This window comes from Aulostomus chinensis, chromosome 19 (assembly GCF_037954235.1).
Source record: "Aulostomus chinensis isolate RoL2024-O1b breed Wild chromosome 19, RoL_Achi_v1.0, whole genome shotgun sequence".
Taxonomy (NCBI): domain Eukaryota; kingdom Metazoa; phylum Chordata; class Actinopteri; order Syngnathiformes; family Aulostomidae; genus Aulostomus; species Aulostomus chinensis.
Window position 1 is genome coordinate 4,522,496 of NC_141338.1, and position 19,689 is coordinate 4,542,184.

The window sequence follows — 19,689 nt, forward strand, 5'->3', positions numbered from 1 at the left end:
ACTGGAAAGATAAATATAAATTATATATAAAATATAAAAACATTCCAAACTGGTGTCCTTTCAGTTCTTGTTTACTAGCCTCTTCTGTCTTGCAGATTGTTTCTTCTTCTTCTTTCTTCTTCTTTTGGTGTATTCCAGGTGCGTGTAAATCCTGGCAGACGACTGTTAGTGTTAAAATATCGTGTTACCCGCTTTGTTTCTCATGCAAAATCACGTGACAGACAACAGGACACCCACAACGTTACCAGAGGGGAGAAGCGGGGGCAGTCAGATTCGCCCGCGCATAAGAACTACTCTATGTGCAAGTTCGCAAGTTGAGTGGCGTTTAAGTAAATCTCTCTTTAGTAAACACTTTCATTATAACCACTCAACAAATCGTTGGGCAAGAGTTTGGAATTTTCGGATCTGGCTTCGGTAACAGCCTCATGATCTCTCGCTGTTTCTTTCTATAAATGCGAAGGACAATAAAAAAGATGGATTGAATTAGGTTTCCTCTGGCTTTCATATCCAGGCTGACACCCAGTGAAAGTGGATGTGGAAAATAGGACCAAGAGAGGGGACTGCAGCGATGGCTCGCAACAAACTCTCCCAAGCTCTAAATCATCGTTTCCGTCTGTGTTCTTAGACTTTAAATCCCTTATTTTGTCTCTGAGGGACGTATTTGGTGAAAGAATATTTGCTCTGTAAGTCGTCAAATGAGGGATTTCCATCAATGATCCAACCCCAGACAAGTTTTTTTTCGTCGATAGGTCACTGGCAACAAGTATAGGCCTTGAAGAAGAGGCGAGCTCTGACTGAGATTAGTGTGGTGAAGGTATAAAGCTCGCTAAATACAGGGCACAGGCCATAATTTGACCTTAGTATCTCACCACTTAACCATTATATGGCCGAGTGGTGAGCGAAGTGGAAAAGCTGGTTTATCCTTGATGTAAATAAATTCCCCGTTTTAAGAGTAGGCTGTAAACTTGAAACTAAACTTTAACACCTACATGTATGAGCTGCCTTGTAGTTGAGGTTACTACTTTAAACCCTTAAAGGTACAGGGTTGGAGTAACCTGAGGCAAGACAGATGTGAAGGTTGAAAAGTCGAGGCAGGCGTGCTTGGACGTCGGCGTTTACAGCGATGACGTCTGACGGGGGACTCCAGGTGCGTACCTGGTCTTGTCGGTGAAGCTGGGCCCTGTCTGAGTGTGAGGTAACAGTCTGTCAAAGGTCACGTCAGAGCAGGGGTGGTCAGACTTCCTCCCTTGGAGAGACGAAAGCAAAAGGTAACGGCCGGGGTTGGGACAATATGTCGATACTGCAACATATAGCAATACTTCCTCTTTTGATTCCATAGATAAACATCAATACCTTCAATGAAAGCACGAGGATGGTGCAGTGATAGAAACAGACTCCTTGTTGGAACGTTGTTAGTAGTACTCTCACCGCTTTGTTGTACTCGTTGATGCTGTGAATTAGTACTTCCTTTTGTTTCGTTTCGGTTTTTCTTTTAACCTCAGTTAAACAGATACGATCGTACAGATATGACACAACAGCCGTATCATCGTGCTGGTGTCCTGTTACGGGCCTGCAGGCCAAAGACAAACACGCACATTGTGATGTTGAAGTGCAAAAAAAGTACTGAGGTCTGAAGTTCCATTACTTTTATGTATTTAAAGGTTGTTTTTTTTTTCTTCTTTTTTTCTAAGTGCTTCTGTGACATTAACTTTCAGCGGTGGGCCAGCAGTGGTGTCCCGCCCGGTCCGGCAGACCCGTGTCAGAGGATGGAATTCTTATCCGTGGAGTTCAGCTGAAGTTGATTCTCTCCATAACACTTTTACAAACTCTGCAGCAGATATTAGAACTGCGCCAGTTGACTTTGGCCGGTCTGTAACATAAAAGGTCACTGTCACGTTCCACGGGTCTGTGGCGGCGACACGCGCCTCAGCCTTCACACACTCGGGAGTGACACACAGCTACAGATACGTAGCCTTTTTACTGCCTCCAAGCCCCACCTCCATACCAGCTATATGGCCGCTTATAAAAGACAGCTGCCTGATTGTGACCATTCTTGAGCCTGAAGAGTTCATAGCTGCAGCTCAATGTGGCTGTGTGTCATTTCAAAAATACGCTTTTGCTCTACATTAATTTTTTTTTTTAAAGGGCACATGCAGCAATAACAATCCCATAATTTGTTCACATGATGAGGTCATACAGAGGGTTTTCTCCACTCATTAAAATGTCTCATCTCACAGGAAAATGTCTGCGTGAAATAACCCACATGTGTCGGTGTGTAGAAATGACACATCAGCGCCACAGAAAAAGTGAGAAGTCAGTTGGGATACTTTTCTCATGCTTGACACGCAAAATCTCCGGTTCTGCGTTCAATAAGTTCATCTGAAGCACAGATTTACTCTTCAGAAACAGGAACCAGTCTAATCTGACCAAGCTAATCTGTACTAAATGCTTTATGTCCTCTAAAATGTCCAAGCAGCATCTAGAGGGAGGGCTGCACCGTGTACACCTGGGCAGGAAATATGTGATTCGAACTGGTTGGTTTGCTCCGGTGCCAGAAAGCTGACACACCGCAGCGTTCAGGCGAGTCTGGTGTTGTCTGTGTGATTTTTTAAAAATTTTTTTTTAAATATTTGATTGAGATATCCAGTGGATGGCATACATAATCATTTTCAGGTTCATTCTGTACCTGGCAAAGTCCGAACAGCAACCCGTCCAGCAGGCGCAAGGGCTTTCTCTTCGACTTGACTGTTGTAGTTTACGGTCCAACCAGCAATTTCTGATGCAAGAAATGAGCTGAGAGATGAGATTCACAGCGGAAATGTTTCACAAATATAATGTAGGTCAGCTCGTAAGCTAAATCTTAGTCATGTGGTAGGAAACGGGTTGCAAGATTGCGTACTGTATCAGCCGATGTGCTCCACCTTGTTGCGGGCTGGGTTCATATTCTGAATTCAAGGGGATTAAGTCACTACTTTGACCAATTAAGACATTTATTCAGGTTTTAGATGCTTCATTGTGGTGTGATGCTGACATGCAGGCTCCTTCATCCCACTTGGAAGAGGTTTTGCGGCATGTAAGGAACACGTAGGACGGTCAAACTGTTTGATGGCGAACTGGCCAGCTTCCAGCAAGCCTGACAAACTCGGCTTTGACGACGGTTTTCTGCATCGGGCCTATTAGCAAGAAAACACTTAAAATATAACCGTCAAGACATGAGAGAAATGTCTCCTGGTGAAATTCTGAAAGGAAACTCTGACATAGACAGTGGGGACGTAATGAGGGCAGATGGCTCCAGTCATTAGTCAGACTCCAGCGTGTAAAGAGGAAGATAAATGGAGCATTCTAGAAGAAAGTCCTCTGAACACCTTCAGAGAACTACAGTCTTTAGAAAAAAAAGGTGTTATTATTGCATTATTTTTGTCCCATGAAAATCTAGTTAGTGATACAGCCTGCATATCATTTCTTAGTTTCTTTCTTTCCACACTTACACAAGTATACAAAGCCTCCGAGGGGCTCCAGAAGTGGCTTCCCCAGGAAGCAAATGCTAGAAATATTAACAGTAATAATTATCCATTATTTAGTTGAGAGTTTATTAAAAGACATAAACTTTGCTTGACTATAATCCATAAGCCGTAAAGACCCGTCTGCTACACACACACAGCAAATCAATCGGATTAATTTTCACGCCAGCAGTTGCCTGAAGGCTTCTAAGACGCCTCATATGTGGTGGTAAACTTATGTTTTCTAATTTAACTGATGTTGCTTTTATTTCACATGAAGGCCGTGGATCCTGCCGGGCCCACCGTGACCCCACCAGGATACCAGCTGGGACTCTAGGACACATCTCTGTCCTCATTTGGCTGCAGATAATTCCACACGGTTCTGTATAATTTATTGGAAAACTAATTTAAAACCTACAATCGTCATCACACGGCCGGGAGATAAAATGGCTAATAAGCTGCAGGACACATTCTCAAAGAAAATTTGCAGTTAATCAGGGGCTTGCAGAGAATCTGGAGTCTTGCCAGTAGGTACAGACTGCGGTCCAGGCCTGTGTGCTACTTTGAAATAGAAGATTTGAATGTTGAATCTCCCCGTGATCATCCAAACCATCTTAAATGTGTTACTGGCTGCTCTGGTTGAGGAGGGACAGCTTGTCAGTGACACCCATGTTGGTGCCAATTACATCTTAACACTCTGACCCGACTTTGGAAGTCACTTTTTTTTTTTGGGGTCGTTTTTCTTTTTTAATGATTTCCTTCAGGAAAAGTTTGCTTTTCCCGCTCTGACCCTCTCCTTTTTGGAAACTCTGTGTGATAGAATCCAAAAGCGCAGAAGAAAAGTAGGCGTGAAACTTTCTCTCAAACTTTTCCTCCCACCCCCGGCCAATAACAGGGCTGGCTCTCATATACGGACTCCTCTGATTTGCCTAAGTCTCCTGTCCGCTGAGTGAGTGACGGCCTTGGGGGGGAAAGGCTTTTTTGTGTGTTGCCCAGTTGGACTTGAAGGGGCTCTACGTGACGACTGAAAGAGTGGGCAGCACTTCTGATCGGAGGCGCAGCGGCGCAGGACAGTTCAGAAGAGCAGAGAGGAGAGGCGCAGTGCGGGAGAGACGGGCTGCATCCGTCAACTAGCTGGAGGAACCCACACTAACAAACCCTTATGGCTGCTTGAGAAATAACCATACACCCCCCCTCCCCCTTCTTTTCTCTTTCTCTGGGACTTTTGGCTTTTAGTATTGCCCTGACCAGAAGTCGTTGCAAGTCTAATTAGTTGCTCCAAGTTGAAAAGTGAATCCACTTTGCCGTGGACGTCTCAGGCGGTCATGGATACCCATATAAGATGGAAAGTTAAACGGAGGATAAGGGACGCCCAAATCACTGTAGCGGTGATTCTGCTTTTTGTCACATCGCAAGCAAGTTCAGGTAAGATGCGGCGGGGGAAGGTTGTGGATTGGAGCCGCGCTGCGTGCCCTCCAAACTTTTACCACTTTGGTGATGATGTCTCCTCTAAACTTCATCTTTTTCTTTTTTTAAAAAAAAAAAAAATTTGGTGCCCTCATGTCTCCCAGACAGTTTGGAACTTTGGAGAAAAAAAAGTGTCGAATTGGTGTTTTTTTTCTTTTGGGACCGAATATCCCAGCATGATTTTTTTTTTTTTTTTTTATGAGTGCAACTCCTGCAAAAAACATCCTGATTAATAGATAAAGATTAAAGTCTGACTTGTTGTGGCAGGCTTTACGCACTAAATTACTTTGCAGCCTAAATTAATTTTCAGATGTCACCTTAAGAGGTTTTCCAAACTTGTTTTGCATCTTTTTTTTTTGAAAGACTCATTTCTGTGTTGCAGTGAGATTTCTAGAGGTTTTAAGTGGAGAAAGTTCTCCTGGTCTTCATCTTTTTTTTCTTCCTCTCTCTAACTGATGAGTTGGATGAGCTCAACATCCCTCAGAGGGAGGGACCGGGGCTCGTCTGAAGTGGTAGGGTGGAGCCGCCTTTAGGTCTCCGACATAAGGACACTGAGTTTTCAATGCAGAGAGTCCTGTGCAACATGAAGTTGACCAAGTTCCCAGAAAACTTTCTCATAACTGTGTTGAAACAAACTCATATTGTGAAACTAAAAGTCTGGCGTTTGAGAGATCAAAGTCATACTTAGTGTTTTGGGTTTTTTTTTTTTTTTAACACACCTTACCCATCCAAACTACCTTGAGCCGCTCTTGTGTTGTGTCCCTGGGGGCTCAGAGGTCATGCGGTGCTGTGGCAGTGGGGCAGGGGTCTGGCCTACATATATTATTAGCACCTTGAGACTCCCTGGCATGGTTGGTGGTCCGCTGTCTGCTGCTGAGCGTCTCAGGCCTTTAAGTTGAACAGGTGGATTCCTCCATGGAGGGTGCGAAAGTGTCCCAGGGAGTGCTGATGGTGTGAATATTGTGTGTGTGTGTGTGTGTGTGTGTGTGTTTTTTCTCTTCTGCGTGACAGAGACAGATGCTCCATTCGAAGCTCCATCCTGTGCAGAAAGTTAGAAATGATGACAGTGGATGTGGCTCCACTGGCTGCTGCGAGCTGTAGTGTTATAATTAACTTGGCATTGACCAAACACAACTCGAGGCAGATCTCGGTCGTTCTTCCTGACAACATTTCTGGGCTTAAGTGGGACATTAACGAGCTTGGAATCCGTTGCGATAGTGCAGGCTGGAGTTAATCAGCTCCCAGGACCGTCAGGGAGCAACCGGAGTCTTGTAAGTGATCCTCAGGGGTATGGTGCACTTCCTGAAACTTGACACTTGACACATGTTGAATGGGAAATACATGGCTGAGTGGTAGCAACATGTTGGCTACGTGAAAGTTATGTTGCTCAGGTATCCTCTTTCTACTTTTTACATTTCATCTTTTGCTTGATTGAGGTAATTTATGCGTTACGTATGATTTGACTCAGCATCAAATGGTTTGCATTCAAATTCCAAGTCAAGGTGAAAGTATGACATTTTTGTTTACTTTCCTCTTCGGGGAAGGCAAATAAGTAATTAGAGATTATTAGGCAGTTTGACAGCGGTTAAAGATTCATCCAAACCAGATGACCTTTTAGCCTCAGGGGAGAGCTGATATACATTCATCTGGAGGCTTGCCGAGGCCTGCCCACACTCAAGTCAGCAGCGACTGCATGCTTGTCGATACACACTGTTCTTGCATAAAAATGCAGTGAATTACAGACACACACACACGCACACACAACCCAATAGGAGCAGACTGCAGGATCAAGAAAAGTTCACCGTCTGCTTTATATTTCAAACTTATCCGTGTTGAATCACATTGCATCAATGATTAAAAAAAAAGCAGATATTCCTAAATTTTGTAATCTTACATTCCATTTAAAAGAGTAGAATCACATTCAGAGAAGTGTAATAACTGCAGACACCTCTAGGGGAGGAAAAACCAGAACTGGATACAAATATCCCCAGCAGTGGGGTGGGGGTGGGGGGGGGTTATGCCTCTGAGGTTCCTTATATCAGTGCAGATGTTGGAAAATAATGGCGTCCAACTCATGTGATGGCAGAGAGGAAGAACTGACTGATAACACTGCTGATATCTGTGAAATCATTATTTCAATTAAGTGTGGGAACGCTAGCAAAAATGCCAAATCAGCATGGATTCGAATTCCAGGAATGACTCGAAACACTACTGCCTCCAATCCGAGCGGCACGTCCAGCGAAGGGCAAATACGCTACAACAACACTAGCGCCGTGCAGGCAGGAGAGTTTAGCAGATTATATTCTTCCACTGAGTAAACTCAAACGAAATCAAATGCTGTAAAAATATTGTCTCATTTCACCCCGTTTAGGTGAGTGACAGACTGGCTAGCTCCCAGGCTACGGCTAGCTTTGACTCGCCCATTAGCCTCCAGCCAGCAACAACTGTTGAGGGAAAGAGAACGATGAGCAAAGAGAGGGTGTCACTGCTGTCACAGAGCTTGTAATAAGTGATTTGCACTCTTATATCAGCGGTAATGTTTCTACACTGTGCTCAGTGTAATTAAACTGGTGAGTTGACACAGAAAACATCCGTTGGCCTGTACTTTTTTCTTTTTTTTTTTAATCGCCCACAAAGAAAATTAATCAGGAATTACCAGAGCCGTCGTAGGTAACAGTAGTTGAAGCATGGCTTCCATTCTAATCATAACTGATTCTATTAGCTTGTCTGACTTTGTCAAATGTCACTTTGTACCATTTTATAAAGCTGCTTTATTGCTTTTCTTCATTCCTTCCTGCCAGCAGGATAAGCTAAAAAAAAAAAGTGATGTGCTTTTACCAGATGTGGCAAATGTGTTTGCAAACATGTGCCTAATTACATGTCCAGGAGACGAGGAGGAACATTCAAGTTTCATTTATCTCGATGAGTCTAATATTTTCCTCTTTTAACTCCTGAGGGGAAACATCTGTCTCTTCTGATACTAATGCTCAATGGCTAGTTGCTAACTTTGTCTGTCTACAGAACAGGAATCTGATTTATGGTTCATCAAAGCCTCACACTATAAAATAATGATCCATGAAAGGATAACAATGGGCCTTATTCATGAAACGAGCTTATGTGCTAATTTGTTTTTACACACTCTTTTAGCCCTCAGTTTAGACTTACAGACGCGAGTCAAAGCCTGATGGCATGTGTAATTCCTTTTTCCTAGTTTGTACCTCTTGTAGTCTTGAAACCTTTGTAAGTTTGGGTGATTGACAGTTACAGGAGGTATACAATAGATGTCAGGAGCAGTTACAAATAGCCATCAGGCTTTACTTACCCTCTGTAAGACTAAACCGAGGGCTAAAATAGTCCTATACTATGTAACACATTTGTGGGTAAGAATGTTTCATGAATGAGGCCCAACGAGTGTAAACACAGAGCAAGAATTCATTTTTCGAGCTGAGGCCTACTACAAAAAAAGCATCAGATAGCAATTTTGCGTCGCCGCTTGTTAAGGTTTTGATATCACTGTTAGCAGTTAGCAGTGTAGCTAACTTTTTAGCACGTTAGCCCGCAAAATTATCACAGAACCGCTTTTAATGGTGTCATGACGTAGCATTTTAACCTCTGAATAAGTAAGGTAAGCCTGCAGCCTCCACTTACTTTTCTCTTTTTGCACACTATCAAAGTATTTGAGGCCTTCAGCTCTCTGAATTTAAGTCAAGGCTGATTAAAGAGTGAAGTCCACGGTCGACGGGTCTTCAGGGAGGTCATCTTGCCCTGGCATTAATGAGGTAACCTCACTTTAAACTGACATGAAAAGTGATAATAACAGAAGGCCTGTCAGACATAAAAGTCAGGAATGAGAAGAGGGGTCGGAGTTCAAATGTGAAGGTCGGGACTTTTGGATTTATAGGCCTGGATTGGTTTACAGTTTCAGTGCCTGGGGAAATGAATTCTTGCTTTAGATGTAAGTCGATGTTGAAGCTGGTCTTTGTTTCAGGACTCTTTTAGACCCATTTTAGGTCAGTGCACCATGTCTTGGATTTTGACGTTTTGTTTTTTACTGGATCTATATCCTCGTCACAATACTGCCTACTTCAATGTCTTGATCCCAGAGGAGACTGCAACCTGGCAATGAAGGTGTTCACAGTTTTCACTTATTGGATTGTTGTTTTGTTTTGTTTTTTTAAATCTGACTGAATAATGATCTTCATTTTTTGAAGGTTACTACCAACACCTCCTTTAAAACCAAATGTGGCCCTTCCTCCTTGGTGTGTTTTTGCTCCGCTGCTCCTTCCATAAAGGATCTCGGTCAATGGACTCTTTTCACAAGTCTTAGAACAGCTATTGTGACTCTTTTCACCCGGGTTTGTTGTGATTAATTAGCTTAAAGGTTTTGGGTTTTTTTTTGGGAGGGTTTACATCCGTAATAAACAGTCATGCTGAACTTACTGCACAGAGTACTTAAAGTTATCAAAAATACTGAAATAACATTCTTTGAATACCTTTGTGCGAATGAAAACAAGGATGGATTTGGGCCAAAGCCGCTGATGGTAACAGGGGACAGTACTGAAAGGACCAAAGGGCATTTTAAGGAATCAGGAAATATGGCCCTGATTCTAGAGTTATGCTTTCTATAAGGACCTGATATTTGTTAATTCATTATGTACTTTTAAAAATGGATAAATAGAAGAGGGCCTTTCTGTTTCGCTGAGCGCCTTCACATCTGGATTTGATAAGGTCCATTGTGCTGTCTGGTAAGCCCTCCAAAAAGCCAGAAAAAATGTCTTCCAGATGTTTTCTTCCCATTCTTGGTAGAACTTGGAGCCATGAAAAAAAAAAAAAAAAAAAAAGAGAAAAGAATACTGTTGCATTTTTAAAAAGAAAATACACCGCTCTGTGCCGGTTTTTAGAGAAAATTCCTAATCGAATAACATCTGCAGACTTATAGGAGAGTTTGTAAAAATAATGGGCTTGCGTTTCAGCCAGGTTTGCACATCCAGGGTCATTAAAAGGTTTTGTTTAAGCAAGTCAACTTTATGACAGGGTTAAAGGTCAGAAACAGCTGGTTTTGCAGGTGTTTTTCATTTAGGGTCCCTTTATATCGAGACAACTCCTCGCCAAAAGGAATTTATATGGATTTTAAAGTTTGCCTCTCTGTCACTCGATGTAAAGTGATCCGGCAAGAAAAGTGATTGAACTTGTCCAGAATTGAACAAAGTGCTTGCTGTGTGCTTTATTTGTGACCTTGCTAACGCCTGGTTATTCTAGTGGATAATAGAACAAAGGTTTCTGGGTAATGCAGTAGTTCCTTGCATTTTCTACCAACGTGGGGGGGCTGCTGGTTTGGTTGTAGCTTGGTTGGGCATCCATACAGAAACAACTGGCTGTGTCTCCAGGTTGGAAGACAGATGGGTTTTTTTTTTAATGTCCTGGCTGCTAAACTAGCGCCTCCTCTGGTCAGTGTGGGTACAAGGGGAACCCTGGGGAATAGCATGATCCTCCCATGTGCTACATCCCCTGGTGAAGCTCGGTGCTGTCAGGTGAAAGATGCAGACGATGATGGAGGAGGCGTGTGGTAGTCGCGGTACCCACCAGAGGGAACTGGCAACCGGGGAGAAAGCCTGCGAAAAAGGGAGAAAAGTTGTTGGTTATGTGATTGATTGAAACTGTTTTATACTTTAAATTTACAACACCGGGTTTCGTTAATAAGAAGCACACACACACATGGTTCCCACACATCTGTCAGAGCCAAGAGCACCATTTGCTCCCATCTGTAATTATCTTTTAGTCAGCTGGCTCCATATCACCTGTGTGTGGCGATCCTGAGGTCATATCCAGCTTCATCAGATGAGCGGCTCGGTAGAACAGTGCCCATTGCTGTGGCACTGGAGAAGGAATCTGAGTTAGCTGGACGGCGGAGTGAAGCAGTGACCCTGCAACTGCATGTGCCACTGCAGTCTGTAAATGCAGGCTTTGTGGAAAGAACCCTGTAAATCAGCTCTAATGCCTGATAACAACACGGGAGATAAAACAAAATATGCAGGACATGTTTTTGACCCCGTGTCTGAGTTAAGGAGATCCTTTGTGCGGCACAAATACTTCATTATTTGCCATATCCTGGACAGTATATCGACCATGTCTTTCCAGACTAATTAAGGCTCAAATAATTGTTTTCAACAGCTCAATGGCGCTCTGTATTCACGACACTGTGAGCTTGATTTGAAGCCAGATGATTTTCTCTCGACTGTCCAAAGTTGATTTCCAGCTAAAAGGAACAATGTGTTCTCTATTTTTTTTTTTTAAAACCAAATAGCAACATCAGGGATGTAAAAGCTAGATCATGATGCAACTCCCGCTCCTGTATTTTCATACTTTCTTTTTTTTTTTGTTAACAGTATGCTTTGTTGAAGCATGTTGTACATGGCAGAGTGAAAAGTTAAGTCTGGTCCAAGCTGCACATTCACTTCAGCTGGGAAACAGTGCTTTTCTCTGTAATGGGGTATTATAATCATTGAGCTTGGAGAGCAATGTATGACTCATCCTTTCCAACCCCATTCCCCCTTCCCCTGCCTGAGCTTAGCCACAGCCTGGGCTGCAGAAATACTAACTGTAAGCAGTTTTTTCCCCAGTAAGAGAAATACAATGGTTTCTGGTCACTCCAGAAACTTCTCTGCAGTGATATATTCCTTTTTTTTTTTATTTATTAGGTGATAAAATTAGTGAGTGCTGGAATGGAAAAGTGGCACACGAGCTAGATGAGTTTCTGCTTATTCAGCAGTGTTTTGTAGAAAAGTCTCATTTAATTTGTTGCAACAAGAGCTTAAGTTGGAGCTGGACCGCAGTCGTGGCGTCGAAGCGAGCAGAAGCTGTGTTTCGTGAATGTGGATGCCGCTGAGCGTCGACATCTGACCAAAAAAACAGTGCTTGTCACGTTGGTGTGGTGGTGCTATGGCGACGCTCTTGCTGGAGCCTCAGGGTAATTGCTGCTCAGGTTCAGCTCTGGTTTAAGTGTCAGTGAGAGATGAATTGATGCTTGACTTTGCTCTCACTGATGCTGGAACACCTGCGCATTATTTGGCACTGCTTATGATGGGAAGCTTTTGTTGCTCCAGGCTGTAATTACAGTGTTTTAAACTATCATAACAGATATGATTGATAAGCTAAATGTTCCTCCGTGCTGGCGTCAGCTGTGGTGAAAAGCTTGTCCAAATCTCAGGAGCATCCTTGATGTCAAGGATGAGCTGATTTGATTTTAATGATTAAAGAGGTCAAGGTCCTTGTGTGAGAATTTAATTCCCAAATTATGCCATTTTACACTAAACCCAAATTAGATGGAGTCACAAGCTACGTGTCTGCAGAAAGTCAAAGGTAAAAAAAAAAAAACCTGCCCACATTCTACACCATAAGTTAGGAACAGAAGAGACACATTAAATACCTTTTTATAAAATGTGTTCAAAGTTGTCTCTACGTATGTTTTGCTGTGTCCTACAGTATATTACCCTGTCGATGTAGTAGTGAGAGGAGAAACAAGCGTCCCTGAATTATCGAAATAGAAATTTGCTTTGCCGTAGGCTGATTTTGAGAGTTAAGAACAGTTAAGAGGAGCAACCATTCAGCCAAAGTTAACATGGCCTCTTGGCTGTTGTCAAGCGATCAAAGGGTCTGATCCCCTCTTCCCTTGGACACTTTGCCAAAACGATGAGTCCTGAAGAGTTGTTAGCTCCTCACGTGGCAGCTTCCACCATCAGTGTGTTGTGTGTGTATGAATGGCTTTGTGAGGCAACATTGCAAAAGGTATGTGTGTATTTGACTGAAATTCCATGAAGTGCAGCCCACCTTTGAGTCTGATTGGCAGGGAGATACCCTGGTATGGATCTTTGGCCAAAGACAGCAATGAACTTGAACTGTAGCTTGACTGGTTGGAAAAGGCGTACCTCTGATTGGCAGCGTGTCTCATTTTCCATTTATTGCACATTGTCACAATTTCAATAACTCTTTGTCTAAGTGTGGAGCAGAGTAGCACGGGAATGAATCCTAAAATAATAAACAGTAGTCCTTGAAATAAGTTAGTTTTACCCTCGACTCAAAGTGCCAACAAAATGCCAGTGAGTAGGTTTGCGGCTAACTTGAGACATTTTAACAGTTTGTTCTCTGGCATAAAATGTGTCAGCAAATACCGCATTTGTGAAATTCAAACCCTTTTATGCGCCTGGAAATCGTCAGTTAACCAAAAAATACAGAAGTCGTAGCAGAAACTCCCAACGTTGTCATGCAGAAAAGCGAAAAAGAGGGAAGCTCGTTGCGGTGACGATGTAGCTGTTGGTAGCATATTAGCTTTGTGCTTCCAGCGATTGAATTTACGCTTCAAAAATTCTGAAAGTGGTTTTGAGGAATTCGTGAAGAGTATCTTGTAGAACCAAAGTCTCACCAATTTGAATTACTGCCGAAAATCAGATCTGCGCCAAACACAAAGTCCAGTGTGAAAATCCCTTTGGCTCTTTTCTGGGGAAACCTCTGGAAGTTCCGGAACTTCTGGGTTGGCCTACAAAAAAATATGTCATTCCTGCAACACTGAACTCTTCTCTCCATTTTCCTTTGCTTTTACACATTGCCATCATTATAGTTAAGCGTTTATATTGATATTATTAAATTTTAATTCTACCATGTCATCTCCACGACTGTATATTGGTGTTAATATAATGACAATGTGAGTTTATGGGTCATTGATGCCACTGATGAATGTTCATTTCTTATTCATTCTCAGAGAACCTCGGTTAAACTTGCAGAACATCTATTAAACATGTCACCTAGATTTAACGGGCCTTGCGTCAGTGCTGAATTGTCAGGAACCGAGAGAAGAATCTTTGTCATCATGCAGGATTTCACATTTAATAGGTTGTATTTCACTGATGTGGGACCAGTGTGTTGGTACTGGAATAATTCTTCTCTCTGTGGCTGCTTGTTGAAAAGGCGCTCTAATGTCAGTGCTGCAGGGCCCTCTTTTATCAAAAAGGTTTCAACAGTGTGCCATTAAAACCGTATCTTCCACGGGATGGACGGAACGAGGAAGAGGTTGTAAAGTGAAATGATGGGCACAGAATTAAACTGCCAAAGGAGATCAGAAATAAAACTGAGTGAAGATGGAGTGAAAGAAGACGAAACTATTGAAAGAAGCGGAGATAAAAAGACATCAATGTGATGACACGTGTCCTTCAAAAGTACAATTCCGGCATTTTCTTCTGTAAAATGAGCGTTCAGATGTGCACCGTGGAATCTTGACTCACTTTTTCCATTTTAGTCTGCGGTGGACGGCTGACAGATTTATCCTCACTGCTGTGAGTTTCAGCGTGGAGACAGTGAAGCAAACCATCTGGTATTCCCTCTGTTAAAGCAATAAGAGTCCAGCTATAACAGTGAGCCTCCAAGTACACTAGCTCTGCTCCGAAAAACTCTTGGGATCATCTTTCAGGTGTGTGTGTGTGTGTGTGTGTGTGTGTGTGTGTATGAGAGCACGTGTGCACAAGACAGAGACAGTGTGTCTGTCACTGTGATTGTGCAAAACTATTTCTGCAGAGTTTGTCTGTATTTCTGCTCAGCCGCTTGCCCTTTGATGTGGTCTCAATTAATCTTGCCTGGTATCTCCAGTCATTTTGGGATTAGATTATTTTTGTGTCTCACGATGAACATCAGAATGCACAAGCAGGAAAATGAGGGCATTAGGTGTATAAACAAAAAAGGCTCCCGCTCCTCTCATTTCCTCCCCGGTCTCTTCCTCCCTACTGCTGCTTTCAAGTGCAGCTCACAGCCTGGGTCACTGGGTCAGCGTCCTGAGAAATTTGGATTAGAGCACAGCCAACAAAGTGAAACCTCAGTAAATCTAGTATTTTCAGGTCATTGGCCGAACAAATTTTTGCAAATTTTGGAGTAGAAACTGTCCTCGGGTGCCCTGCAGTTGTTAAGAATAAACAGCCCCTCTTCATTTTACACCCACTTGATTCAAAACAGCACAGTTTGCAACCTGATGGCTAATGCTAATCATTTAGCATCGTCATGCTAGAGGATGTTTCACCGCTGCTATTTATTGCTTGAAGAGGCGGAACGTGTTGAATCTTCCGTAAAACGGGACTTAATCGCAGTTTTACCTCTTGTTGAACTGTCTCGTCACGGAGCCCCGAGGGTTGCAGTGGAAAGATGTTCAAGGTCTCCTAACCGTCGCTGATGGACAGAACCCCCGTTCTACACTAGTTGTGTTTAAATTCAGTTACAACCACCCTGACAGATTTACAGAAGTTTTATGCTTTGTAATTTTGAAATAAATTTTGACAAAAGTATATGAGCATTGTTCCAGTTTGAAAAAGCGTGGTGAGATTCTCCACCCAGCAGCATTGTTCTGTCATACTGTGTATGAGCAAGTCCACGTGGTTAATGTTCACGTATGCATCCATCGACCTTCCAGTGGCGACGTATAACCTCTTAAACCTTCTTTAATTGTCATCTGTCAACAGTTTTCGTGTCTTATTATAGGAACGTTGGTAATTTTTCACCCGTGCAGTCTCAGATGGGTTCGGCGTGGCTGTTTATGGAGATACACCAACAGCTCATGTGCACGTATGCAGTCGTGTCGGTGCCCTCCGGCCTTACTCGCCGCTCCGCTCAGTGGTTTTGTCGACGGTTGTTTTAATTAAGCAGAGGCGCGGAAGGTGTGTGTGACTGCTTGGCATCTCATTGATGTACACGTCGTGTTGGCATCGGTTACTCATATGTTGTGTCTGCGGACGCCCTCTCTCAGAGAACTCATGCAGTGTTTGTTATGTGTTCAATGTAGCAAGCATAATACCTGCAGAAGGATTCCCACGTCTGGTCACATGAACCCCCCCCCCCCCCCCCCCCCGCAGCAGCAATTTAAGGTCAATGTTGGCGGAAGTGTGGCTTTGTAGTCCTGGACCTTCAGATATCATGCTGCAGTTGCAGGATCATGTACAGGAGGTTCACCAAGTCAGGTGTGTGTATACTGGTCACACAGCAACCAACGCGAAGGCTGTGGGTCTGTTTCTTATGAATTCAACTTTCAATCTCACTCCCTAATTTAAAAGCTCCATGGTCTTACCTAAAGTAATAATAGTTAAGAACGTAATTGTAGCCTGCTGTATTCACAGTCAGCCTCCAGCTGCACAGCAGTTGGCTTTGGTTAAAGTTTTATAACTGAATCAGGTGAAATTTAAAAAAAAAAAAAAACAGAAAAAAAACCCACCCTCCCTGTCTGTGATACACTCTAGGAGGGGGAAGTTTCTCATTGGGCATTCTTGTTTTTGGCTGTGCTGGTTTCCAAGAGAGGCAGGGTCCTCTTTATGGCTGCTAATTACTCCTTGTCCTCAGCGCCAGGTCAAGCATGTGCCTGGTGAGTCAGGCCTCACTTCAGGAAGGGCTAGAAGAGGAGGAGGAGGAGGAGGATCGAGGTAGGGAGAGGGGGAAGAATGTTAATCCCCCATGAAAAAGTCCTAATTCACTAGTCCAGCACCCCCTCCTCCTGTCAAATGAAATGGTGCAGTCTGGAGAGTCACTGAGGGTTATTACAGACAAAGTGTGTGTGTGTGTGTGTGTGTGTGTGTGTGTGTGTGTGTGTGTGTGTGTGTGTGTGTGTAAGTAAATGTAGATGGATCTGTTCGGGGAATGGGATCCACCACAGATTTGGCACTGAGCCGAAACTAGGATTATGTATCTTGCACCGAAGCTACTGTTCAGAGAAAGAGAGAGGGAAAAAAAGGTGGAAAGAGAACATTTTGAAGGAGTGGAAGATATTCACCCAACCACATCATATGCACACTTCTCTGCAGTCATACTTTTTTTACCGCATATACTACATACTTTATGAATCCATTATCCTTTACCATGCTACAAGCCATGTCTCACAAACAAACCCATAAAAGGATAAACAAAGGGAGTTCTGTCTTTATAGAGCATAACATAAAAGATGTAACACTTTTCTTTATGGTACACAACATGCTCCCGCAGTTCATTGCGAGAATTTAACTGTGGTGGTGCAATTACACATCGTCCAGGACCGAGAGTTTGTCTTTTCAGAGAAGGAGTTTGGAAAAGTGGAATATGTGAGTTTGAGTCTTGTTGCAGTCACAGCTGGTGCCAGGAGATTTTCTCTCCTGGAGCTAATGCGGGGTCTGACAATACATGAGGTGCTTATAAAAAAAAAAGAAGTAATTATTCATGACTTCAGGGTGGCTTTATAAGGAAGTGAAATGACAGCTTGTATTAACAAAACTGCTAAAGGAGGCTGAAGCTAGCTGCGATGAACTGCTCTCTCTCATATGTTTCTTGCTCCCTCTTCTTCTTTGGTCTTCTCAGTGACAGGGTCTGTTTTGTTTTGTTTTGTTTTTTCTATCGACACACACACACACACACACTTCTTTTGAAAATGGTCCATCACATTCATACTGGAGCCTAACATGGACTGGTCATCCCTCTGTTGAGCACAGTACAGAAATCGAGCCGAAGCTTTTAGCATTCTGCTACAGAAGAAGAAGAAAAGAGTGTTTTCTATTTCTTTAAACTAATTGTAATTATCGTGATGCAAAGTTACCCTCGCAACGTGAAGGGAACCCTGTTCACCAGAGAACTGACCGCACTTTTCCTGGACACTCAATCAGAATCATTGTGAAAACTTGTTTGCTGGCAACTACTAGCTAGCTAGCCCGCTAGCCTAGATGTTTTAGTTGTTTCACGTTGAAAACTGTAGCGTGCAGAAAGCAGAAGGAGTGGAGAATCCAGGCTGAAATAATTCCACCATCGCAGGCGTATGCCACTAACGCCGCTCCAGTAGATGAGATTTAGCAGGGGTTCACGCATGCAGATAAATGTATGAGCATGCAGCTGAGGATTGAACTGAACTGGCTTGAATTTTAACTACCATTAATTTAAACATATAGGCTTATTTTAGATTTTAAAAAATCTAGGCTTGAGGTGGCCTAACGGTGGTTACGCACCCTCTATAGCGCCCTCTAGGGACTTGCTGTGTAAGAGCAGCACATTTGATGGGTGAGTTTTTTGTTGTTGTTGTTGTTGTTTCGCATCATGAAATAACTCAATAAACAATTGCTTTTTGCTGACTATCGTAGCCTATAAGGATGCACTGTGTAGCATTGGTTTGCTCGCATGAAAGTAGGTGAAGCATTCCAGCGGGGGGGGGTAAACACAGGACCGTGTCATATAAACAGCCACTGTGTACATGAGGGGAAAGTGGCTGTAGGATGTGAGGGGCTGTGGTCACAGGAGATGTATTTTTAGCATCAAGGGCCAAAGGTGTTAGCCTGTCGAGGGAAGGACCATGCTAAGTGGGTAAACATCTCAGCATAACAAGGTGGGACTGAGGCCCATACCTGTGGCTTCGCATGTGGTCCAGACAGCTTCCGCTGGAAGGTCGACTGCCGGGGACAGAAATGTATGAATGAAATTGTATGTGGATACACCTGGAGATAGAGTCATCAATGTCGCCCTGAGGCGCTCGTGTGACCACCATGAATTCACCACTATGAGTCTTTTATTTTTCATTCGCTTAAATTAAATGATTTCCTTATTTAAAAAAAAAAAAGAAGCTTTTTCTCAGATGGGGGTTTCATAGATCTGTTCTTGTTTGGGGTTTTCTCAGAATAAAGATTTATTGTGCCGTCCTTTCTCCCTCTATCATCTCTCCTGTACGCTGCTAACATGGCTCACCTCCAGGTGAACTTTTCAGGCCCTTAGATCCACCAGGAGATCTTAAACCTCAGATGAAAAACAACTAATGTAGCCAGTGTTCCATTACAAAAGATGAAACTGGAAAATAAAAGCGAGTGAGCCGAACTGCGAGATAATAGACTGAGTGATGGAAGCAAAGAGAGAGAGATCAGTGTAGCCGACGACGGTTGTGTCTTCCTCAAAAATGCTGATCGTGACGGAATTACTTTGTGTCAGTGTGGATTAGCAAAGGCAACACTCCTCAGCAGGGGTCATGACACAGTTAGCACAGACTGGATGCTCCTCTCAGACGCCCCCCTTTTGTCTTCCCCTGTGCAGCTGAGCTTGCTGTTATTATGGTGTTGTTATTGGTTTTATGACAGCCATATTGTTCTGATGTACTGCGACTGTACCTCGCTACGGCCCAAAGGAACCTCTTTGCATCATTTGTCAGCGTTACGGTGCTGTTGTCATCTGTGAACTAATAAAATGCCTCAGTCTGTTGGACGCATATGATAAATGGATGTTGCTCCACTGTTGGTGTGTTTAGACTGTGAAAAGAAATCAAGCCAATGCTGATAAACCTGCATTATTTGCAATGGCCAGTAGAGGGCAAATCCACTGGTTTCATTTACAGACACAACTGTGTAGAAGTTATTTCATCCGTTCCTATGAAGTTTTATGGTTTCAGTCAGTGTTTTCAGCTTTTCTTATGTTCCTTTTTGCTTTGTCTTGTTTTCACAACCGCGTGTCGCTACACAGGTAACTGAACAGATGGAAATAGCTTGTTAGCCGTATCGTAGCTTGTTGGCTTGTTTTTGCGAGCACACTGTTCACGACCCCCTCCCGAAATCTGCAGGAAAAGTAAAACTTTCCATGTACTTGAGGCGTGGCAGGCTTTGCCAAGAGGTGTTACACCAGGGCTCGATCCCGGTCCAAATTATGTCAAGTCCAGTGTAAAAAAAAAAAATCAAGATATCTACCCAAAATGCCAAACTCGGTG

The 19,689-nt window shown here is 43.1% G+C and overlaps 1 protein-coding gene across 3 annotated transcripts in view; it reads left to right on the top strand.

Annotated features, from left to right (window-relative positions):
- The first annotated feature begins 4,471 nt into the window (after positions 1–4,471).
- Positions 4,472–19,689, top strand: part of col5a1 (procollagen, type V, alpha 1) — an 80,954-nt gene continuing 65,736 nt past the window's right edge. For 2 of the 3 annotated variants that reach the window (XM_086188115.1, XM_086188118.1), the window contains exon 1: positions 4,472–4,925. In XM_086188115.1, the coding sequence (XP_086044241.1) occupies positions 4,826–4,925 (100 nt within the window). In that variant the 5' untranslated portion in view covers positions 4,472–4,825. The remainder of the gene's footprint in view (positions 4,926–19,689) is intronic. The other variant, XM_086188116.1, reaches the window with a different exon arrangement.